Source organism: Cebus imitator, unplaced genomic scaffold (assembly GCF_001604975.1).
Source record: "Cebus imitator isolate Cc_AM_T3 unplaced genomic scaffold, Cebus_imitator-1.0 Scaffold214, whole genome shotgun sequence".
Lineage (NCBI taxonomy): Eukaryota > Metazoa > Chordata > Mammalia > Primates > Cebidae > Cebus > Cebus imitator.
The window spans coordinates 3,060,757-3,086,846 of record NW_016107529.1 but is presented as its reverse complement, the minus strand read 5'-3'; the positions used below and the strand labels follow the sequence as shown (position 1 = coordinate 3,086,846).

General features: G+C 41.6%; 1 protein-coding gene across 1 annotated transcript in view; it reads right to left on the bottom strand.

Moving 5' to 3' along the window:
- The window catches only part of ZFYVE9 (zinc finger FYVE-type containing 9), a 217,410-nt gene that overhangs the window by 42,712 nt on the left and 148,608 nt on the right, over window positions 1-26,090 (bottom strand). Inside the window, exons 11-13 of the mRNA XM_037745790.1 lie at window positions 16,050-16,274; window positions 13,445-13,527; window positions 3,460-3,564 (exon numbers count right to left, since the gene is read on the bottom strand). Coding sequence (XP_037601718.1) covers window positions 3,460-3,564; window positions 13,445-13,527; window positions 16,050-16,274 — 413 coding nt within the window. The remainder of the gene's footprint in view (window positions 1-3,459; window positions 3,565-13,444; window positions 13,528-16,049; window positions 16,275-26,090) is intronic.

Genomic DNA, 26,090 nt, shown 5'->3' with positions numbered 1-26,090 from the left:
AAAAGGAAGAAGAAGTAAATATGAGGGCCTCATAGCTTTTACAGATATACTTGTACAAACAAAATTTTTCTAAACACATAGCACCACCTCACAAACATCAAGAACAGCAACATATGTTACTTGCTTGGGAATGACATCTGATCATCTAACTGTTGCAGGATCCTTGGAGTGTTGCTTTTCTGGCTACAAAGCTCTGTGGCCAGTGGTGCCTTTGCCCGAGTTTTGCTCAGGCCTGCTGGGCTTCTTCTGTCCACTCAACCTGGCAGGCTGCACTAGGCTTACACTACCAGCCTGGATCCCATGCCTGCCAATGGTGAACCGGGAGTGAAGCAGCAAGGAGTGTGTGAGCAAGCAACCGTGGAGTCCAGCCACTGCACACAGTCAGACATGCTGGCTGCTGCAGTGGGGCAGGTAGCTCCAGGTGCTGGCACAGGCACTGGCTCTCTGCAAGGCTGCAACTGAACCAGGTACACTGCAAGCAGCTTCCACAGCTGCCACCAGGAAACGTGGTAGCATCGGGATGCCTGGTGACTCCAGGAACTGCAGGGCCCCAAACAGGGAATCACAGCCCTGGCTTGGGGAGCTCCCAAGTCTGGACTCCCCAAAGGGATGCAGCTCTTCTCTCCTTCTCTTCACTTCCAATGTGGCAAGCAAGGGGCATGATTCAGCCTTGTTTGTGTCACAGCTCTTTCAGTTCTGCCATTCAGCAGGTCCCGAGTTCTTGTCCTGCATCCACGAAGAATGAGGTATGCAGACAAGTGGAGGGTAAGCAAAGTGAAGAGGAGCTTTATGAGTAACCGGCTAGCTCAGAGGAGGCTCTGGGGTGGGTGGCCCCTCTCTACAGGCAGGTCGTCACATTGAGTGTTCAGTGCTCAGCAGAGAGGAGGCCCTGGAATGGGAAGCTTCTCTCTACAGCTGGTTGTCCCAACGTCTACAGGTCTCAGCAGATAGGAGGCCCTGGAATGGGTAGCTCCTCTCTGCAGCTGGGTTAGCTCAGCTCTGGCTAACCCCGAGGCTTTTATAGGCCTCAGAGGAGAGGAAGTGTGCACCTAATTGTCCATGGGTGGCCATGGGCAGACCCAGAAAAGGCATAACATGTTCCCACTACCGTCCATGGGACTGGCAGCCCGGTCCCCCAGCCTTCAGGCCCTTCCATTGGTGTGTCAGCATTGCCCCAACTTTGCTCTGAGACTGGAGTGAGTGCTGATGGCAGGAAAAAGCCAGGCAGCAGAAGTAGGCATTTCCGAGCCTGTGAGGGAAGGGGGCCTTCCTAAGCCCCCAAGAATGCAAGGATGCCTGGGCCCACAGCCACAACTTGGGTAGCTGTAGCTGAGCCTGGGAGGGTGGGACTCCTGCCTGCTCCATGGAACAGAAGGCCCAGGTCTGCAGCCACAACTTGGGTGGCTGCACCTAGGGAGCTCCCACCCCACTGACTTGGAAGGGGTGGGGCTCCCACCTGTCCCCAGCTCCTGTGGGATCCAGACTGTGTAGCCCTGGCAGCACCCCCCTGCTGCAGCCACCATGATGGCAGCAGCTGCTCCAGATGGGCTACTAATGCCATAATTTTACTAGACAGCAAACTCTCAGAAAGCAGGCATAATTTTTTTTTTTTTTTTTTTTTGAGACAGGGTTTCGCTCTTTTCGCCTAGGCTAGAAAGGAATGGCAAGATCTTGGCTCACTGCAACCTCTGCCTCCTACGTTCAAGCAATTCTCCTGCCTCAGCCTCCTGAGTAGCTGGGATTGCAGGTGCTCACCACTATGCCCAGCTCATTTTTGTATTTTTAATAGAGATGGGGTTTCACCATGTTGGCCAGGCTGGTCTTGAACTCCTGACCTCAGGTGATCTGCCTGCCTCAGCTTCTCAAAGTGCTGGGATTACAGCCATGAGCCACCGTGCCACACATTCTAGCTACTATTTTCTAATATCCTAAAAGAAAAAAAATCATATAGGTAAAAGCTTTGACAAAGGTCATTTCTCATAATAATGCTGAGAACTGAACTCAACAATCCAATAAAACATCTGTGTGATTCTAAGTGCATACCAAGTATATAATGTTTATTCAATGCATGAATGATTTAGTGGCTGATTGAAGAAAAAAGAAAAGTAAAAAAAAAAAAAGAAAAGGAAGGAAAAATTATTCTATACATAGAAATCTGGCTGGATGCAGTGGCTCACGCCTGTAATCTCAGTACTTTGGGAGGCCAAGCTGGGTGGATCACCTGAGGTCAGGAGTTCAAGAACAGCCTGGCCAACATGGTGAAACCTCATGTCTACTAAAAACACAAAAGTTAGCAGAGCTTGTTGGCGGGTACCTGCAATCCCAGCTACTCAGGAGTCCAAGGCAGGAGAATCACTTAAACCCGGGAGGTGGAGGTTTAGGTGAGCTGAGACCCTGCCACTGCACTCTAACCTGGGCAACAGAGTGAGATTCCAAAGAAAGAGAAAAGAAAGAAAGAAATCTAAGAAATAGTGGAAGAAGTAGAATTCTCACCCTAATAAAACAACAAATTTTAATCATTATTATATCAAACTAAGTTTCAAAATAAAATCTCTTTAAAAGCCCAATACTTATCATGAGACATTTTGGAACAGATTTTTTAAATATTTAAATTCAAAAAAGACTTCACATGCAAATAAGCAAAGAATATTTATATAATTGTTAATATGTGTATAGTATGTACAATTTAACTTTAGTTACAAAATACATCTTAATTCAAAATGAATCATTTGCTTTTGGAACCTTATTTAAAGCCATTTTAAGATTTATGCTAAACTGTGCTGAAATATTAAGAACAGTTAAAAATAAATATTTGGCCAGGTGCGGTGGCTTATGCCTGTAATCCTAGCACTTCGGGAGGCTGAGGTGGGGGGATCACTTAAAGTCAGGAGTTCAACACTAGCCTCACGAACATGGTGAAATCCCATCTCTAATAAAAATACAAAAAATGAGCCAGGCGTGGTGGCAGGTGCCTGTAATCCTAGCTACTCAGGAGGCTGAGGCAGGAGAATTGCTTGAACCCAGGAGGCAACATTGTAGTGAGCCATGATCGCACCACTGTACTCCAGCCTGGGTGACAGAGTGAGACTCTATCTCAATTAAAAAAAAAATTTAATAAAAAATAAGTAAATAAATATTTATAGAAGGGGGGAAATTTTAAAAATCTCACCAATAATATTATGGATACAAGGGTAATTTCATGCCCAAATCAAAATGTAAATCTAACACTAATTATCATAACATCAAAAGGTAAAATAACACAACTGATGACCAAATAAGTTAAAATTTGACATGTTGTCTTTCTGTAACGAAATACCCCATAACTGAACTAAGTCATATAATATTATGAACTGATTTCATTGTTAATTAATTATAAATAAAATTTATACATAACTATGCAGTTTTCACCTCCACTCATGTTTTCAACTATGAAAAATACACCTTCATGGTATATCTTACCTCATTGTATCTGTTGCTGGGAATTTTGATGCTGGTTTTCCGAACTTCCATATCAATCACCAAACCTTGAACTACTGGCAAGGTATACTGGTAATTTCTGAAGTCCTGGGACAAAGCAGATTGAAGTAGAATAAATTAATTCATCAACGGTAAGATTTTATTTATAGTAATAAAATTAACACAAATGGAAAGAACGTTAATATTGAAAGATCCTATTTATTTAAATAAAAAGAGAATGTAGAATGAAAGCCCCACTGTATGTACTTTAGCTCTTTAGTTACTCTTTAAATTCTTACAAGTAAATCAAACATTATCATATACCTCTGACATACAACATTAAAAAATATTTTTGAATGTTTACCCTGCTTTACCAGCACTTAATATTTTCTATATTTATTTGTTAACTATCTGTCTCCTCTCTCTAAGAGGAAGCTCCAAGAGAGTATAAACTCTCAGCTGTTTTGTTCTTGCTATATCCTTAAAGCCTGGAACATCTTAGGCACTCAATGAATATTTGTAAGGAAACACATATACCCTAACACACCATCTATCCAGTATGAGTGAAACAAAATGAGCAAGAGTGATGGAGCCAAGGTCAAAGCAATAGCAAATGGCTAGATTTCATAGGTTCTTTTGATTTTTTTTTTTAGAGACGGGGTCTCGCTATGTTGCCCAGACTGGAGTGCAGTGGCTATTTACAGGCGTGATCCCACTACTGATCAGCACGGGAGTTTTGACCTGCTCCATTTCCAACCTGGGCCAGTTCACCCCTCCTTAGGCAACCTGGTGGTCCCCTCTCCCGGGAGGTCACCATATTGATGCCGAACTTAGTGCGGACACTCGATCGGCATAGTGCACTGCAGCCCAGAATTCCTGGGCTCGAGCAATCCTCCCACCTCATCCTCCTGAGTAGCTGGGACTACAGGCATGCACCACCCCGCCCGGTGATTTCATAGTTCTTATAGGTCACCATAAGTACTTTTGCCTTTAGGAGGCTTTTGACCTGTTTTAACAGATCTGACTTCTTGGTAATGAATAGGTGGTATGGGAGGGAGAATAGAAGAAAAGAGATCAGAGAAACACAATAAAAGCAATCCAGGTAGGAGATAATGAGAGCTTAGACCAGATGTTAACAGTTTATTTGTTTATTTATTATAATTTTTTTTTTTTCCTAAAAAATGACGGGGTTTCACCATGTTGGTCAGGCTGCTCTTGAACTCCTGACCTGAGGTGATCTGCCCATCTTGGCCTCCAAAGTTCTTGGATTACAGGCGTGAGCCACCACACCGGCCTATTTATTTATTTTGAGACAGACTCTCCCTCTATCTCCCAGGCTGGAGGGCAATGGCACAATCTTGGCTCACTACAACCTCCCTCCAGGATTCAGGTGATTCTCATGCCTCAGCCTCCCAAGTAGCTGGGATTACAGATGTGTGCCACCATGCCAGGCCAATTTTTGTAATTTTAGTAGAGACGGGGTTTCACCGTGTTGGCCAGGCTGGTCTTGAACTCCCAACCTCAGGTGATCCACCTGTCTCAGCCTCTCAAAGTGTTCGGATTACAGGTGTGAGCCACTACACCCAGCCGGGATGTTAACAGTTTAAAAAGTGACGAGTTGTCAGTTTCTAGATGTATGTACATATAAATACACACACACACACACACACACACACACACACACACACACACACTTTTTCTGAGATGGAGTCTCTCTCTGTTACCCCACTGGAGTACAGTGGCACAATCTCAGCTCACTGCATCCTCCGCTTCCTGGGTTCAAGTGATTCTCCTGCCTCAGCCTCCCAAGTAGCTGGAATTACAGGCATGCACCACGAGGCCCAGCTAATTTTTGTATTTTTAGTAGAGATGGGGTTTTGCCATATTGGCCAGGCTGGTCTCCAACTCCTGATCTCAGGTGATCCGCCCACTTTGGCCTCCCAAAGTGCTGGAATTACAGCGTGAGCCACTGCACTCGGCCTGTTTCTAGATATATTTTAAAGGAAAAACAGATAATATTTGCCACTGTGGATATGGAATGTGAACAAACGATAAGATTTAAAAGTGATTCTAAATTTTATAGCCAAGGCTACTAGAAGACTGGAACTGCCATTTACTGAAATGTAGGATATGATGTGAGATGGAGGGTATTTCTAAGTAACTTGACTTCATTTCTTGCAGAAAAACCTCAAGAATATTGATATCCAGCACCCAACAGGTAAAATCACAATGTCTGGCAACCAATAAAAAAGAAGCATGAAAACACAACTCAAAATAAGGGGGAAAAAAAATCAACCCATGGAAACTGAGCCAGAACTTATACACGATGTTAGAATTACCAAAATAATAGCATTATAATAGTTATTATAATCGTCTTCTACATGTACAAAATGTTAAGCAGAGACATAAAAGATCTTAAAAGACCCAACTGTAACTTCTAGAGATGAAAATTACAGCATTTGAGATTTTTTAAAGGTTGATAAGGCCGGGCGTGATGGCTCATGCCTATAATCCCAGCACTTTGGGAGGCCTAGGAGGGCAGATCACCTGAGGTCAGGAGTTCAAGACCAGCCTGGCCAACATGGTGAAACCCTGTCTCTACTAAAAATACAAAAAATCAGCCAGGCGTGGTGATGTGTGCCTGTAATTCCAGCTACTCGGGAGCCTGAGGCAGGAGAATAACTTGAACCTGGGAGGCAGAGGTTGCGATGAGCTGAGATTGTGCCATTGCACTCCAGCCTGGGTGACAACAGCAAGACTCTGTTTCAAGAAAAAAAAAAAAAGATAGCAGCTTAAACATTGCAAAAGAAAAGATTAGTGAAATTGAGAGCACGGCAATAAAACCTATCCTAAATAAAATAGAGAGAGAAAAGACTGAAAAGGAAATAAAAGGAACATTAGAGAGCTGTGAAACAATTTCAAGCAGCCTGATATACACATAATTGGAGTAATCTTCAGGGAGAGAAGGGGATGAACAGAAAAAATATCAGATGAAAACTGTAAACCCGCTGATCTAAAAAAAAAAAAGCTCAATGAACCCCAAGTACGGGAAACATGAAAACTAGACTACAGCACATTATAATCAATTTGCTCCAAACCTGTGATTTCAAAAAACTTTTGAAACCAACCAGAGAAAATCAGGTACAGTGGCTCATGCATGCAATCCCAATACTTTGGGAGGCTGGGGTGGAAGGATGGCTTGAGCCCAGGAGTTGGAGACCAGCCTGGGAAACATAATGAGACCCCATGTGCATAAAAAATAAACAAAATTAGCTGGGTGTGGTGGCATGCACCTGTAGTCCCAGCTACTTGGTAGGCCAAGGTGGGGAGATCACTTGAGCTCTGCAGGTCAAGGGTGCAGTGAGCCATAATTGTGCCACTGCACTCCAGCCTGGGCAACATAGTGAGACACTACTTTTTTTTTTCTTTTGAGACAGAGTCTTGCTCTGTAGCCCAGGCTGGAGTGCAGTGGCACAATCTCGGCTCACTGCAACCTCTGCCTCCCAGGTCCTGGTTCAAGCAATTCTTCTGCCTCAGCCTCCCAAGTAGCTGGGATTACAGGCATGTGCCACTATGCCCAGCTAATTTTTGTATTTTTTTAGTAGAGACGGGGTTTCACCATGTTGGCCAGGCTGGTCTTGAACTCCTGACGTCGTGATCTGCCCGCCTTGGCCTCCCAAAGCGCTGGGATTACAGGCGTGAGCCACCGCGCCCAGCCGAGACCCTATTTCAAAAAAAATAAGAAAAGACAACAAGAAAAGAAAAAATTTTTATGCCGAGAGGAACAAAGATGAGAGGGATGAGAGGAAAAACAATGCAAACCAGAAGACACTGGAGCAACATCTTAAAAATACTCAAAGAACAAAACTTGGGCTGGGCACAGTGGCTCACGCCTGTAATCCCAACACTTTGGGAGGCCAAGGCAGGTGGATCCCTTGAGGTCAGGAGTTCATGACCAGCCGAGGCAACATAGTGAAACCCTGTCTCTACTAAAAATACAAAAACTAGCTGGGCGTGGTGGTGCACGCCTGTAGTCCCAGCTACTCGGGAGGCTGAGGTGGGAGAATCACTTGAGCCCAGGAGGTGGAGGTTGCAGTGAGCCATGATCGTGCCACTGCACTCCAATCTGGGTGAAAGAGTGAAACTCTGTCTCAAAATAAACAACTCAACCTAGACTTCTCCATTTAGCAAAAGTATCTTCTAAATATGAAGATCAAATAAAGATGTTAGAAATACAAAAGCTAAAAGAATCCAGCAGCAGCAAACCTAAATTGTAAGAAATACTATAGGCAATCATTTTGGCAGAGGAAAATGACACCAGATGAAAATATGGTTACACAAAGGAATGAAAAACACTGGAAATGGCAACTAGATGGGTAAATCTACAAGATTTTTTTTCTTATTGTTTTCTCTCTAAAAGACAGTGACATCACTAGATGTCATATCTAGTGACATCAGCAAGATGGTTGACTGGAGTTGCCTGGCTCTTGCTCCCCACTAGTCAACAAAAGGGACCAAAACAACTAATAAACAACTATATTTCAACTGGAGTGGCTGTGGAAGTATGCTGCAGAGCACCAGGGGAGTGCTGAAATCTCTGCGGAGGAGCAGATGTCCTTGACAGCACTATAGAGAGGGGGAGTGAAGCACTCTGCCTCTGCCGCACCGTCTCCCTGCAAGGAGTGGCCTGGAGTCAGGAAGGACTACTTCTAATGTGGAAAGGGTAATCTGGGGACCCATGGTCACCATGACCACTGCAGTCGCCTGCATTCCTTGCTATAGGAGAGTCCCGCAGTCCTCACAAGCCCTGAATCCAGTTTGTAGTTGCCTGAAGTTCACAGTACTACACTGCCTGAGTTAGAGCCCATGTCATACACCTCCCAGTCCCCATTCCCAGTCATAGCATGGTACCATCTTGAAACTGGATCCACTGCTAGAGTTCATCCTACCTGGGGGCCAAGTGCCACTCCATCTCTCCATCTCTGAAGCCCACTGTCAGTCGACCACACACACATGTATCTATAGCACCACCATCCAGCTGCTGAGAGCTTAGGCCCAACTGAATGAGGGCATTGAACTCACATGGGACCTCCCTGCCATGTAGGCAGACCTACAAAGTGGACAAACCAACACATAGCTGGCTGGCCTGCTGTGCCATGCAAGACAAGCAGCCCCAGCACAATAAAGGCCGTATGTGACAAACCCATAGCTAACAGCATACTGAATGGGAACAGTGGAAAGCTTTTCCTCCAAGATCAGAAACAAGACATGGATACCCATTTTAATCACTTCTACTCAACATAGTCCTAGCTGGAGCAATTAGACAAGAGAAAGAAATAAAAGGCATCCAAATTGGAAAGGAGAAAGTCAAATTGTGCTTGTTTGCAAATGACATGACCTTATATGTAGAAAACCCTAAAGATGCCACCAAAAATCTGTTAGAGCTAATAAATTCAGTAAAGTTGTAGGATACAAAATCAGTATGTAGAAATCAGTAGTGTTTTTATATGCTAATAAAAAATAAAACAATTTCATTTACAGTAGCTACAAAAAAAGGATACCTAGGAATATACTTAATTAAGAGGTAAATGATCTTTACAATGAAACTTATCTACTGACAAAGGAAACTAAAGACAATATAACTAATGGAAAGATATTCTATGTTCATGGATTAGAAGAATTAATACTGTGAAAATGGCCATACTACCCAAAGCAATCTACATATTTAATGCAATCTCTATCAAAATGCCAATGACATTCTTCACAGAGAGAAAAAAAAAACCCTAAAATTTTTATAAAACCACAAAAGGCCTCAAATGGCCAAAACAGTCCTGAGCTAAAAGAACAAAGCTAGAGATATCATACTACCTGACCAAATATACTGCAAAACTGTAGTAGCCAAAACAGCATAGCAGTGACCAAAATAAACACATAGACCGAGAGCATAGAATAGAAAGCCTGCAAATGAATTTGCACCCTTACAGCCAACTGATTTCCGACAAAGGTGCCAAGAACACACATTGGGGAAAGGACTCTCTTTAATAAATAATACTTGGAAAAGTGGATATCCACATGCAGAAGAATGAAACTGGACTCCTTCCTCTCCCCATATACAAAAATCAACTAAAAATGGATTGAAGACTTATATATAAAACCCAAAACTATGAAACTATTAGGACAGGGGAAATGCTTCATAATTTTGGTGTAGGCAAGGAATTTTTAGATAAGATCTCAAAAGCACAGGCAGTAAAAGCAAAACTAGACAAATGGAATTACATCAAACTAAAAAGATTTTGTACAGAAAAGGAAACTATTAGCAGAGTGAAGAGACAAGGTACGGGAGAAAATATCTGCAAACCATACATCTGAAAAGGAGTTAATATCCAGAACAAACTTAACCTAACAGCAAAAAGACAAATAACCAAATAAAAAAATAGGCAAGGCTGGGCATGGTGGCTCATGCCTGTAATCGTAGCACTTTGGGAGGCCGAGGCGGGTGGATCACCCAGGGTTAGACCAGCCTGGCCAATGTGGCGAAACCCCGTCTCTGCTAAAAATACAAAAATCAGCAGACATGTTGGTGCATGCCTGTAATCCCAGCTACTCAGGAAATCAAAGGAGGATAATCACTTAAACCTGGGGTGGCTGGGGGACAGAGGTGGCAGTGAGCTGAGATCGCACCACTGTACTCTAGCCTGGGCAACAAAAGCAAAACTCTGTCTCAAAAAAAAGAAAGGCAAAAGGCACTTTGGGAGGCTGAGGTGAGCAGATCACTTGAGGTCATGAGTTTGAGACCAGCCTGGCTAACATGCATCTCTACTAAAAATACAAAAATTAGCTGGGCATAGAGTTGCATGCCTGTAATCCCAGCTGCTGGGGAGGCTGAGGCACAAGAATCACTTGAATCCAGGAGGCGGAGGTTGCAATGGGCCGAGATTGTGCCACTGCACTTCAGTCTCATCAACAGAGCAAGACTCCATCTCAAAAAAATACATAAAAATGGACTCAGAGCGGTGGCTCATGCTTGTAATGCCAGCACTTTGGGAGACCGAGGTGGGCGGATCACCTGAAGTTGGGAGTTCGAGACCAGCCTGACCAACATGGAGAAACCCCATTTCCACTAAAAATACAAAATTAGCTGGGCATAGTGGTGCATGCCTGTAATCCTAGCTACTTGAGAGGCTGAGGCAGGAGGATCGCTTGAACCCAGGAAGCGGAGGTTGCGGTGAGCTGAGATGGCGCCATTGTACTACAGCCTGGGAACAAGAGGGACATCCTGTCTCAAAAAAGATATATAAATAAATTTAAAAAATAAAAATCAATAAATTAATTAATAATAATTTCTGATTCCACAGTCAGGAGTTATCAGCAGCTCACCCATGAGGTTTTGGAGCCATCACATGAAGAAAATTTTCCATGTATACTCAGAATTCTCAGAATTCTTGCAGCCTATGTTAAATATCAGATACTCCCTGTCTAACCTGGAGGCATAGGTGCCTAAAGAAATCAAGACTCTAGGGGCCAGGTGTGGTGGTTCATCCCTATAATCCCAGCACTTTGGGAGCCTGAGGTGGGCAGAAATCCTGAGTCCAGGAGTTCAACAGCAGCCTGGGCAACATGCCAAAACCCTGAAAATACAAATATTAGCAGGCTGTGGTGGCAGGCGTCTGTAGTCCCAGCTACTCAGGATGCTGAGGTGGGAGGATACACTATACAAGGTATACATGTACTGAGACATCAAAATGTAGCCCTTAAATATGTACAATTATAATGTGTCTATTAAAAAATAACAATTTTTGGCTAGGTGTGGTGACTCATGACTGTAATCCCAGAAATATGGGAGGCTGAAGCAAACTAATCATGAGGTCAGGAGTTCGAGACCAGCCTGGCCAACTTGGTGAAACCCCACCTCTACGAAAAAATACAAAAAATTAGCTGGACATGCTGGCGGGTGGCTGTAATCCCAGCTACTGGGGAGGCTGAGGCAGGAGAATCACCTGAACCCGGGAGGCAGAGGTTGCAGTGAGCCAAGATCATGCTGTTGCACTCCAGGCTGGGCAACAAGAGTGAAACTCCGCCTCAAGGTGGGGGAGGGAAGCATTTTGGCTAGGTGTGAGCCACATCTGTAATCTCAGCACTCAGGGAGGCCAAGGTAGGTGGATCACCTGAGGTAAGAAGTCAAGACCAGTCTGGCCAACATGGTGAAACCCTGTCTCTACGAAAAATACAAAAAATTAGACAGGAGTGGTGGAAGATGCTTGCAATCCCAGCTGTTTCAGAGGCTGAAACAGGAGAACTGCTTGAACCTAGGAGGCAGAGGTTGCAGTGAGCAAAGATTGAGCCACTGTACTCCAGCCTGGGCGACAGAGTGAGACTCCATCTCAAAAAAAAAAAAGAGAAGAAGAAGTATCTTTTCATGAAAACTACTGAACTTTGAATTGAGTCTGTGACCTTCTTGCCTAGGGATGCCCCCTAATCCCATTAAATAGTTAAGCAGTTCAACCAGGGCAAGGTAGTTTATTAAAAACAATGAGCTTTGCGACCGGGTGCAGTGGCTCACACCTGTAATACTAGCACTTTGGGAGGCTGAGGCGGGTGACTCATTGAGGCCACGGGTTTGGGGCTAGCCAACATGTCAAAACTCTCTCTACAAAAAACACAAAAAAATGCCAGGCGCAGTGGCTCAAGCCAAGCTCAAGCTGTAATCCCAGCACTTTGGGAGGCCGAAGTGGGTGGATCACGAGGTCAAGAGATCGAGACCATCCTGGTCAACATGGTGAAATCCCGTCTCTACTAAAAATACAAAACAGCTGGGCATGGTGGCGCGTGCCTGTAATCTCAGCTACTCAGGAGGTTGAGGCAGGAGAATTGCCTGAACCCAGGAGGTGGAGGTTGCGGTGAGCCGAGATCATGCCATTGCACTCCAGCCTGGGTAACAAGAGTGAAACTCCGTCTCAAAAAAAAACAAAACAAACAAACAAAAAAACCACACACACAAAAATTAGCTAGGTGTGGTAGTGCACTCCTATAGTCCCAACTACTCAGGAGGCTGAGGCACAAGAATTGCTTGAGCTTAGGAGGTAGAGGTTGCAATGAACTGAGATCAAGCCACTGCATTCTAGCTTGGGTGATAAGGACTGTGTCTCAAACAAAATAAAACAAATAAACAAAAAAAAATAAGCTTTGCTACTTGGAGGAGTTTACTTACTATAGAACATTGTCAAAGTGGTAACTTGGTGATTATCAAAAAGGGAGGCCAAGCAGCTTGATTAGCTTGAGTTCACCAAACCTGTTTGGGGCAAGTTCTGGGAGGTGAGACAACCATAGGGAGCTTCATAAACTGTCCAAATATCCAGGATTGATCTTAGTCTGTGCACACATGCAGCAGAGGCCTTAGTGGACTCAAGCCAACCCATGTTCTTGGCCAACAGAGTCAGAACCTGTGCATGTGTGTAGGAGATATGAGAGAGCCCAGGAGAAAGAAAAACAATGAAGTTGAAATTCCAGTCCAAATTCAGATCTATCAGCAGAGAGCAGTAGCCTTACTGGCTTAGGGTATCTAAGCACAATCTCTGACCAATCTTTGCTTGGATAGGAACCTATACAGACACAAGAGAAATGCATACAATTCCAGTCTTAAAATAAAAATAAGACAGAATGCTAGGTGATTTATTTATATATTACTTCTAGTCCTCACAATAATTCTGCAAGATCAGTTAAGACAGTAAGTATATAATCAGGTGCTGGAATCCTGTACCATTTCAATTCATGTTTGCGAGAGAGACAGAGAGACAGAGAGAGAGAGAGAGTGAGTGAGAGTGTGTGTGTGTGTGTTTTCTATTCTTTTTCTTCAGCATAAATCTTAACCTGCCTAAAGTGGCAGCTTGTGCACAGCTATCAATAAAATAATAAAATTGCTTTCTTTCTTCCTTCCTTCTCCCATATAAACTCCAGTAAGGAAAAAGAAAAAAAGAAAATCCCAACTTACTGCAAGAAGATTCATGATGGTATGCCCCGTCTCTCCAAACAATGGCTTCCGAAATCTGACACTGAACAGTGGGCATGGATAAACTATGGAAATTAGAAATGATCAAACTTAAGTTTGGGAACTTAAAACTCTGGTAAAAGAGATTTCATGACTAATACAGTTTTCAAAATATAATTGTAATGGCTCACTAGAACACATCCAATTTGGGCTCAAAAAGTACTTGGCATGGTAGCAGACAAATCCTGAGCCATATTAAGTCTTTTAATAACAAGAATAAGCCTCTTGATGTAAAAGTTTCAAAAATGACCCACAATAGCCAGGCACAGTGGCTCATGCTTGTAATCCCAGAACTTTGGGAGGCTGAGTCAGAAGGATCACCTGAGCCTAGGAGTTTGAGACCACCCTGTACAACACAGGGAGACCCTGTCTCTATAAAAAAACAAACCAAAAATTAGCTGGGTGTGGTAGCATGCACCTGTAGTCCCACCTATGTGGGAGGCTGAGAGGTAGGAGGATGGCTTGAGCCCAGGAGGTCAAGGCTACAATGAGCCATGACTATGCCACTGTACTCCAGCCTTGGTGACAGAGTGAGACCCTGCCTCCAAAAAAAAAAAAAAAAAAAAAAAGACCCACAAGGTCTTAGGGAGCAACCTTCTTCAAACTGAATTGGCATGATCCAGGAAACAAATATCTCCTGATTCCTCTGTGCTCAAGAAGTTTAGGCGGTCATGCTTTTTTTTTTTTCCCAAGAAGTTTAAGAGTTCGCTCTTTTTTTTTTTTTAAAGACAGAGTCACACTCTGTCATCCGGGCTGGAGTGCAGTGGTGTGATCTCCTACCTCAGGAGAGTTCAAGTGATTCTCCTGCCTCAGCCTCCCCAGTAGCTGCGATTACAGACATGCACCACCATGCCCAGCTAATTTTTTTGTATTTTCAGTAGAGATGAGGTTCACCATTTTGGCCAGGCTGGTCTCGAACTCTTGACCTCAAATGATCCGCCTGCCTCAGCCGCTTTCCAAAAGTGCTAGGATTCGACGCATGAGCCACCACACCTAGCCAAGGGTTCACTCTTCTATACCTCCTAACCAGGATCCTCCTTAGGAGAGGCAAATCACAGGAGATCCTAACTGGCTGGCTCATCTCTTAAACTTTATGGTGTGAAATGCCTGTATAAATTAGGAAGATACACATGTTGCTTCTATGGCACATAATCCTTCCCTTCCCCTGATTCATTTAGCTGATTCATATGCCTCCTTCAGAGTTAATCCAGAGGTACTTTGGTCCAAGAAAAATGGTCCAACTACTCCTTCGTTCCTGGTCAAGTTAGAGCCTGTCTTGGGGCTCCCAATAAACTTAACTTTGAGCACAGGTTTTATTTTGTTTTTTAAGAAGGAGTTTTGCCCTGTCACCCAGGCTGAAGTGCAATGGCACATTCTTGGCTCACTGCAACCTCTGCCTCCCAGGTTCAAGGGATTCTCCTGCCTCAACCTCCTGAGTAGCTGGGATTATAGGCGCACAGCACCACACCTGGCTAATTTTTGTATTTTTAGTAGAGACGGGATTTCACTATATTGGTCAGGCTGGTCACGACCACCTGACCTTGTGATCCACCCGCCTCGGCCTCCCAAGGTGCTGGGATTATAGATGTGAGCTACTGTGCCCGTCCTGAGCACAGGTTTTAATGGAGTATACCATTATAATCATGATTTCTGTATGTATTCCTTATAAAAGTTCCCAAGAAGACATAATGATGTCTTCGCTATTCCAGAATTTCCAGGATTCAGGATATATGGGAAGCCTTCATTAAATTCTTATTGAATGAATATATAATTGGTGAAAGAATGAAGTTGACCTGCTGAGAACATATACTGTTTTATGGTTTATAAAATAATGTTTTTATTTATTCTCTCATTTGATCCTGTTAACAATTCAATATAAAATAAAAGTCAAGCATTATTATTTCCAGTTTACAAAAGAAACACAATCAGAGAACTCAAGTGACTTGCCCAAAGTTACAGAGCTCGTAAGTGGTAGAGTTGAGAACCTTACTCAAGTGATCTGATTCCTAGCACAGGGCACAGAGATATAAAGTTTAAAATAAAGCTTGCATTTAACTGTTAACGTCTATTTAAAAATCACATCTTAGTTGCACTGCTACAGCCATGGGCAAGGAAGCTCTACTTCTGTAGCCTACCTTACCAACTCAGAGTGGTCTCCATTCTACTAGTTTCCAGTATGTTAAATAAAATACAATTTATCTTAACTGATTTCCAACCAAGTGACAAAGAATATGCTCATCATATACAGATACCATAAAAAAAAAGTTACATCTTAAGCTCAAATTCACTTTTCTGAAGATGATCATGTTTTTTACCAATGAACTATAAAAGCAGTGCGTTTACAAGGTAATAATCAACTTTCTCATTCGTTATTTTCAGTCCTTCCCATTACACCCAATATATGCAGACACTGACCAAATTTAGCTTAGCTATTTCAAAGGACTGTTTATGCTGAATTATATCACCAGAGGGCTTTGAATATTTCAGGCATTATTTAGTCATCATGCCTTTGTCATGCGGCTTAGAAGAACATGTTTTTACTACTTACGTCGATATTCAGCTCCAAGTCTCAACATCAGACGAATAGGAAACACTTTGGCCCAAGGAGTTTCCCATTTCTGGATAAGAATCCCAAACAAGTAAGGTGGGGTTGGGAGTACTAGGTCTTGCAGTGACTGGTAGGTAGACGTCACATATAAGAATCCACCGTGTTCTTTACTGCCAAGGAAACTCTGACTGAAGAAGGAATGTCCCAAGTTGCCCACCACATTCCCTAAAAACAAAAAAGTTCATTAGTTACTTTGTATCAGTAAATTAATATTTTTAATAAACATTATTATGCAACACGGGGCTGGATGGACAGTACCAAACAGTAATTCCCAATCTTTCACCATGAAAGACATTTAAAAAGCTGATTTCAAAATAAATGGTATTTATTAAATGAAAATTTGGTTTCCAATTTTATCAGGGCTTCTAATGAGTATAAATTATATTATCAACTGTTGAAGTTTGTGTAGGTAAAAGCCAAAAATATTGACAACTTTCTTGCTTAAATTGTACAGCTTTACTGTATGAATTGCTTTAGAGGTCTCAAGAACTATCGCCTAAAAGTTCATAAAGAAATATTCAGATTAGGAAGCTGCTATCACTAACCTTATAATTTCACTGGGTGAACAAAGTCAATTCATGAACATAATGAATTACAGTAATAAGTACAGTTACAAGACATTAAGGAAAGATGAGGATTTATGGAGTTAGTACCACAGACAAGATTTTTTTTTTTTTTTTTTTTTGAGATGGAGTCGCTCTGTCACCCAGGCTGGAGTGCACTGGTTTGATCTCAGTTCAATGCAGCCTCTGTCTCCCAGGTTCAAGGGATACAGCCAGGTTCATTTGAGCTATTCACCTCAGCCTCCTGAATAGCTATGATTACAAACATGCACAACCACGCTCAGCTAATTTTTTTTCCCTATTTTTAGTATAAACAGAGTTTCACCATGTTGGCCAGGCTGGTCTCAAATTCCTGACCTCAAATGATCCACCGCCTTGGCCTCCCAAAGTGTTGGGATTACAGGTGTGAGCCACTGCGTCTGGGCAGAAGTTTTGTTTTGAGAGAGAGTCCCACTCTGTTACCCAGGCTGGAGCGCAGTAGCACCATGTTGGCTCACTGCAACCAGCAATTCTCCTGCCTCAGCCTCCCGAGTAGCTGGGATTACAGGTGCCCACCACCACACTCGGCTAATTTTTATATTTTTAGTAGAGATGGGGTTTTACCATGTTGACCAAGCTGGTCTCAAACTCCTGACCTCAGGTGATCTGCCCACCTCGGCCTCACAGAGTGCTGGGATTATACGCTTGAGCCACTGCACCCAGCCAGGATTTACTATATATAGTTTTTTGAGACAAATACGAAACATAGATCTATAATTTAGGGCTTATTTAAATTCACATTAGGCAGGTTTCTCTGTTTTAACTGAAGATGCATTTTACAGGCATTTTTTTTTTTCTTTTTTTGAGACAGAGTCCTGCTCTGTCACCTAGGCTGGAGTGCAGTCATGTGATCTCGGCTGCAACCTCCACCTCCTGGGCTCAAGTAATTCTCCCTCCTCAGCCTCCCAAGTAGCTGGGACTACAGGTGCCCGACACCATGCCTGGCTAATTTTTGTATTTTTAGTAGAGATGGGGTTTCACCCATGTTGGCCAGGCTGGTCTCAAACTCCTGACCTCAAGTAATCCACCCACCTTGGCCTCCCAAAGCCTGTTACAGGCGTGAGCCACCACGCCCAGCCAAGACATTTTATGATTCAAAATACTTTTGTGAATGAAACAGTAACAAACATATCAAATCCTTCATTAAGGAGACATTTTCCTCAGTTTAGAATTGCAAAAGGACTTCCTGACAAGAGCTGCTCAATGATGGAACAACAGATGTTCACTAGCCATGTACAAGCTTCCTTTGACTGCTTTGAAAGCAATAACACCAAATGAAGCAATCTCCATCAGATAAATTAATGCTTATCTTTCCTGAAAACTAGAGTTTATTTTTATAATGGTTATGGGTCTTTGCATCCTTGATTTTAGAGGGTAGGTATCCCGACAGTAGGATCCACAAGTGAAGGGAATGCCTCCCCATTAAACTCAGAGAAGCTTTGTGGCTAAAAGCCATGTTCACCTAAACATTATCATCTACATTTTACTTTTAAGGTAGTACATTTAGTAATTTAGAGGTAGTACTCTTGCTCCAGGAATACCCAAGTCTGGCTGCGCAATTAAGCTGCTGGGCCAGATTTATAAAAATGAGACAATCGTTCTATCAGTGTAGTGGTATGGCATTTTGGAACAGAAAAATTGCAGATTGTGGAGTCCCAGAGATATGGGTTTAAATGCCAGTTTGATCATTCACTATTGTGGGATTTGGGGCAAGTTACTTTTCCGAGCCTCAACATCCGTGCAAAATAGGAGGAGAAACTATATTAAATTCCAGAGGTGTTATAAAAAGTAAATGATAGGAAATCTATAAAACGCTTAACAGGACCAGCAACAGTGTATTCTCAAAAAATTATAACTATTATTATTCTAATGCAAATATATATATATTGATCAGCAAAATATAATATTTCAGAGATATTAGAGTAAGATTTAGATAAATTTAAATCTTTTTCTGGCAGCCACTGCAGAATCAGACATAGAGTGTCAGGAACTTTAGGGAGATCAGATCCCCGAAGTCACCACTGCCACTTTACCACCCGCCTAGATCTTGGAATTCTAGAATATAATATAAAACACTTCATACAAAATTAAACACATAATCTGTCAAAGAGAAAAACATTTTTTTTCATCTTTTTATCTAGCTTTGGTGAAGAAAGAGATGCTTCCCCTCCACAATGCAGAGTGCATGACAGCATTTCTCTAAAGCTCTAGCGATGGCATGCTATGGTTTGAATATGTCCCTCAAAAGCATATGTTGGAAACTTGGTGCTAGGAGATAAGGCCTCATGAGAGGTGACTGGATTAATGCTGTTATCCTGGGAGTGGGTTTGTTATGAAAAGACAAGTTCGGCCTCCCTTGTGCACATGCCCTCACGCACATACACATTCTTTCTCTCTCTCTTCCCCATCCCATTTGCCCTTCTGCCATGGGATGATGCAGCAAAAAGGTCCTCATCAGATGCCTAACCCTCAATCTTGGACTTGCCACCATGAGAACTGTAGGAAATATATTTTTGTTCATTGTACATTATGCAATCTGTGGTATTCCACTATAGCAGCAAAAATTGACTAATAAATGTAAACAGTGTTACATTTATGTTTCAAAGACTGTCCTAGTAAATATAGCTTAGAGGTGAAAAATATGTTGGCTTAGTACTCAACACATTCATTCATTATTCCTTTGCGATTTCCCTATTAGAGCCTAGAATCTATTTCTAGTTGTTTTCCACAGATACTGATTTCCTTTCTGCCTCTTCCATTTAACACTCTCTTCATCCCAATCACACTCAGATTATTCCAAGTCCCCTCTCATTATAAAATAGATCTTTTATCCTTTTTCTTTTAAAAAAATGTAGATTACCAATAATGACTGATTTACTATCTCATCTACAAACAAGTAACACTGCACAAGGGGAGATACTGGCAAAAATAAAACAGTGGGTATAAGAATATGACAAAGAAAGAAAAGCTTTCATCTGAAGACCTAATCTGAGGCTGTTGAACTCATGTCTGTTATGTACTAATTTATATAGGTACTTTTCGATGACTGCATTCAATGCAGTGAATCCACAGAAGTAATTATATATATACCCCAAGACTAGTGAAGAATCCATATAACTAAAATAGACACCAAATCTTGCTTCTGAGTTTAAATAGCCTGGCAAAGATGTTAAATGCTTTATATCGGTGGTTTATAAAGTAATTTTACATGACATTAATCAGGTAATCATCAGCTCAGTGCTAGTAAGTAAGCAGGACAGGTACCATTTCCCTGAAATTTGGGGTTTTATTTGACAAATGAAGAAACTGAGGCTTAGAGGTAGACGTCAAGTGACTCTGAAAAGACATGAGGTAAATAAGTGGCAAAGCAAAACTTAGAAAACAGATCTTTCAATCTCCTAGTCTTTATATGTCACATAGTCTTTCAAAAAATAGACAGGTACAGGCCAGGCATGGTGACTCATGCCTGTAATCCCAGCCCTTTGGGAGGCCAAGGTGGGCAGATCACCTAAAGTTGGGAGTTTGAGACCAGCCTCACCAACATGGGGAAACCCCATCTCTAATAAAAATACAAAATCAGCCAGCTGTGGTGGCACATGCCTGTAATCCCAGATACTAGGGAGGTTGAAGCAGGAGAATCGCTTGAACCCACGAGACAGAGGTTGTGGTGAACTGAGATCACTCCATTGCACTCCAGCCTGGGCAACAAGAGCGAAACTCCATCTCAAAACACACACATACATACACACACACACACACACACACACACACACACACACACACAGAGTAATTTACAATTTTCCATCTTTAATTTGGAATTTAAACTGCTTTTCAAATGCTTACAACTAGCCAGCCATCTTTAAATTCAATTCAAATATAACTTAAATATCTATGTGACAATAGCTTCTTTTTGTTTCAAAGCATATTTATTAAACCTCACATCAATTCAAATGGAACAATTTCCAAGCAAATGGTTCATTTATTTCAAGAAATACTAGTATTTCTTTTTTTTGAGACAGAGTCTCACTCTGTCACCCAGGCTGGAGTGCAGTGATGCAATCACAGCTCACTGAAACCTCTGCCTCCTGGGTTCACGTGAATTTCCTGCCTGAGCTTCCTGAGTAGCTGGGACTATAGGCGCACACCATGCCACCTGGATAATTTTCGTATTTTTAGCAGAGTCCGGGTTTAGCCATTGTTGGCCAGGCTGGTCTCGGACTCATGACCTCAAGTGATCTGTCGGCCTCAGTTTACCAAAGTGTTGGGATTACAGGAGTGAGCAGCACTGCCCCCAGCCAAGAAATACTATTTCTAAATGCTAATATGGCTAAAACTCAAGCCATCAAAATAATTTAGAAAGTTTCTTAGAGTTCTTTGCAATGCAATAAACTGCAGTTAAGTATGAGTACTTTGTAAAAGGTCGTGTCCTCATAGCGTATCTGTGATTGATCACAAAAGCTTAAGAGGAGCCAGGTCAGGTGGCTCAGGCCTATAATCCCAGCATCTTGGGAGATTGAGGAGGGAGGATCACTTGGGCCCAGGAGATCAAGGCTGCAATGAGTGAGCTACAATGGCATCATTGATACCCAGCCTGGGTCACAGAGCAAGACCCTATCTCTTTAAAAAAAAAAAAAAAAAACAGCTCAAGAGACACTATAGTACTTCTTACGGTTCAACACTTGAGATTTACAGAAGACACAGGTGAGTTTAAATCTGGATTCAGCCACTTGCCACCTAACTGTGTGATCTTAAATTACTTAGGCTTCACTTTGTTTCATTTTCCTCAGTTGTCAATACAAATAGTAACAGTATGAATCTGAGTTGTATTTAAGAATAAATAAAAGTGTTCTAGGCAATAAATACACTGCTTAGCATATATTAAGTGCTCAAAAAAGTTAGATATTTGTCTTAAATCACTTCTTCATAAATAGTTCCATATAACTTTATCATCAGTTGAAAAATTACTTTGCAAAGCTACAATACCATAATCCCAATAAATTTAATTTACCAAAAGGTTCAGAATTAATTTGAAAAATAAAATAAAAACATGAACTATGACATGACGTTATTATTATTTTTAAAGACAGGGTCTCACTGTGTCGCTCAAGCTGGAATGCAGTGGTGCAATCAGAGCTCACTATAGCCTCAAACTCCTCAGCTCAAGGACTCCACTCACCTCAGCCTCCCAAGTAGCTAGGATTACAGGGATGTGCCATCAGGCCTAGTTAATTTTTTTTTTTTTTGGTAGAGATGGGGTCTCATTATGTTGACCAGGCTAGTCTCAAAGTCCTGGCCTCAAGCAATCCTCCTGCCCCAGCTTTCTAAAGAGATAGCAAGAGGGGGATGAACCCCTCCTTTTATAACAATACTAATCCCATCTATGAGGGTGAAGCCCTCGTGACCTAATCAACTCTTAAAGGGCCCACCTACGAATACTGTTATAATGGCAATTAAATTTCAACATGAGTTTTAGAGTGGAAAAACATTGAAACCATAACAATACCAAGTACTTTCTTAATCTAAGATTAGACCGAACATGGTGGCTCACCTGTAATCTCAGCACCTTGAGAGGCTAAGGCGAGTGGATCACCTGACACTGGGAGTTCAAGACCAGACTGCCTGACATGGTGAAACCCTGTCTCTATTAAAATACAAAACTTAGCCTGGTATGGTGGCATGTGCCTGTAGTCCCATCTACTTGGAAGGCTGAGGCAGGAGAATCACTTGAACCTGGGAGGCAGAGGTTGCAGGGAGCCAACATCACACCACTGCACTCCAGCCTGGGTGACAGAGCAAGACTGCCTCAAAATAAATAATTAATTAAATATTAAAAATAAAATATTAAGGGAGATCAGAAGAGAAGAGATTACTTCTGTCTGGGAAGATCATCAAGGAAGAACTTATGAAGAAAGTGGTCTTTAAGATTTGGAACAACTGATAGGATTGAGACAGTTGGGGTATAGGAAATAGCATGGTTGGGAGTAGCATAATCATGGGTCATGAAGTGGGAAATCATCAGAATATATATAAAATGAACCAAGAAATGTTTCATTTGGCTACAATGGAAGTATAGACAGATGACTAGAGGGAAAAGAGACCAAAAATATAGGAACGGATCATGCAGAATATTGAATGTTGCAGCGCACAGTTTATTCTAAAGGCAACACAAAGCCAAAGTAGCTTTTGAGTAAGAGAGGGAAGCAACCAGAGGTTAACTCCAGAAATAACAATCTGATAGATGTAAGTCCAATTTCATTCAAATCTATGTACTGAATAGACTGTTTGCAAAAAACAGGTACAAAATATGGAGGAATGAATAGGAGCCAGGAAGAAATAATCTAGAACCTCCAATGGCACTGTCATAACCAGAATGTCACACAAATTGCTATGTTTCCCTTCACTGTAGAATGCAAAAACAACTGTGTATGACACACATATAGATATATCTAGATATATGACACACATTCTTATTCAATATATGTAGTTTAGATTTTTAAATTCACAGGAAATTACAAAGAAAGTTCATTCGACACCTCCTAAGGCTTTTCTAGTGATTTAGGGCAGAATAACCCTAAGCTAGTGATACAGTATTCAAGGTTTCACACTCAGGAGAAATTTAAGATACAATTTGTCAATTTACACAATGTGCTACACAGAAGAGAAAAATAATGAATTGGGATAATTTTTTTTTTTTTTTTTGAGACAGAGCCTCACTCTTGTTGCCCAGGATGGAGTGCAATAGTGCGATCTGGGCTCACTGCAACCTCCGTTTCCTGGGTTCAAGAGATTCTCCTGCCTTAGCCTCCTGGGTAGCTGGGATAACAGGTGCCCACCACCCCATCCAGCTAATTTTTTGTATTTTTAGAAGAGGCAGGGTTTCACCATGTTGGCCAGGCTGGTCTTGAACTCCTGACCTCAGGTGATCCTGCCTCGGCCTCCCAAAGTGCTGGGATTACAGGTGTGAGCCACCGCACCCAGCCCGGGATCATTTTAGAACAGCAGCCTCCAACCTTTTTGGCAGCAGGGACTGGTTTTATGGAAGACAATTTTTCCACAGACTAGGGAGTGGAGGGAGATGGTTTCTGGATGATTCAAGCACATTAAATTTATTGTACACCTTATTTCTATTATTATTACATTGTAATATATAATGAAATAATTATGCAACTCATCATAATGTAGAATCAGTGGGAGCCCTGAGCTTGTTTTCCTGCTACTAGACTGTCCCATCTGGGGGTGATGGGAGACAGTGACAGGTTATCAGGCATTAGATTCTCATAAGGAGCACACAACCTAGATCCCTCACATGCGCAGTTCACAACAGGGTTCACACTTCTATAAGAATCTAATACCACCGCTGATCTGACAGGAAGCAGAGCTCAGATTGGTAACGGGAGCGATGGGAAGCAACTATAAATACAATGAAGCCTCATATGCTTGCCTGCCACTCACCTCTTGCTGTGTGGCCTGGTTCCTAACAGGCCACAGACCAATACCAGTCTATGGTCTGTGGGATGGGGACCCCTGTTTTAGAACACCCAAAATATGTTTTTACTTATTAAAAAATTTATAGTGAAATTTATCGAGCTACTACACTGATTATCTAAAAATAGGATTCTTAATATGTATAGTATACAGATAATATATCTGTGTTTTTAAGAATTGATATATTATTACACAGAGGCAACCAACATAATGTAAAGAATACTGATCTGGGAGCTACAGTCCTAATTTTGCCACCAACTTGGTCTGTAATTTGGGCAAGCCATTAACACCTCTAGGTCTGATTTTGCTTATCTAAAAAATAAAGAGTTTATATTAAATTATCTAAAATAACCTTCTAGTCCCAATATTTGATGAGCTGTGAAGTGATTCCTATTCAAGGAAAAACTCTTTCATTTCATTTATGCTTTTGAAATATTATTTCTTTAGATATATAAATATATGTTCATGTCCCTATCCTACATTATAAAAAATATTTTTAACTTGGCTCAGATGTACTATAGTCTGACCTTAGAGTATCATTATTATCTTGTAATCAGTTCCAAGTATTTTGTTGTTTCAAAATTTTTGCAATTTAATAGTTCAAAATGGACTCAACTGACATATAAGTATCCTTTGAAAAAACACATAACCATTTATGCTAAACATATTTAATAACTCATGCAATAATTCACATCCTCTCTTTGTGGAGAGAGGATGTCTATCTCCCAGGATTTACCTACGGTCCTAGTCTCTTCACACTGGCCTATCCCATATAAACCATATTCTCAACTAGCACATAAAAGCTGTGTCTCCCAAATATGTATTTTAACTCAGACCTATCTTCTGGGATCCATACCCATATATTCATCTGCCATTTTCATGTTACATCTGACATCATTATTTCAAATTCAGCACACTGAACAAAGAACTCCCTTTCCTCTGCCAAATCTGTTCTTCGTCTATTCACCATCTCAATGAATAATACCAACACGCATCCAGGTTGCTCAAACAAGAAATCTAAGGCCAACCTTGACTTGTCCCCTCTAACCCCTCATATCCATTTAGTTACCAAATCCTGAATTGAGGCACCACATCTTTCATATCTCTCCAATACTCTTTATTTCCACTGCAATTATTTAAGTTAAATCCCAATAATTTCTTAATTTCTGGCTGGATTCCTGCAATAGCTTTTTTAAAAATAAATTTTACTAAGGTATAAACTATATATTATGAAAATGATAGATTTTAAGTGTATATTTCAATGAGTTTTGGTAAACATCCATGTAACCACTATCCTAATCCAGATATAGAACTTTCATCCCAGAAAGTTTTCTGGGACTCTCCATAGTCAATTCCAGCACCTGCACCCCACCTCACTTAAGGTAAACACTGGCCTAATTTCTAGTACCACAGATTCATTTTGTCTGTTTCAGAGAATCATATAAATGGAATCATCCAATATGTACTTTTTTGTGCCTGGCTTTTGCTCAGCCTAACGTCTGTGAGATTCATGCATGCTGTTGCGTACATCAGCAGTTAGTTCATTTTTACTGTTGAACAATATTCTACTGTATGAATATACATTTGCTTATCCTGAAATTGCTTCTTAACTGCCACCAGACTCACGGACTTTGATCCATTTTTCACATTGCTTCCAGAGTCATCTTTCTAAAATGCAAATCTGATTATGTCACTCATCATCTCAAATTCTTTCAATGGTTCTTCATTGCCTACAGAATAAAGGATGGGCTCCTAAATAAGACATTCATGAACCTCCCATGCCCTAGTCTCTGACATCCTCTCAAAACCCACACAAACCTACAATTACTGGAACCTCCAATGCCATTTTTCTAGAATTTTTAAATGTGAATACATTCAGATTGAGGAGAAAAGT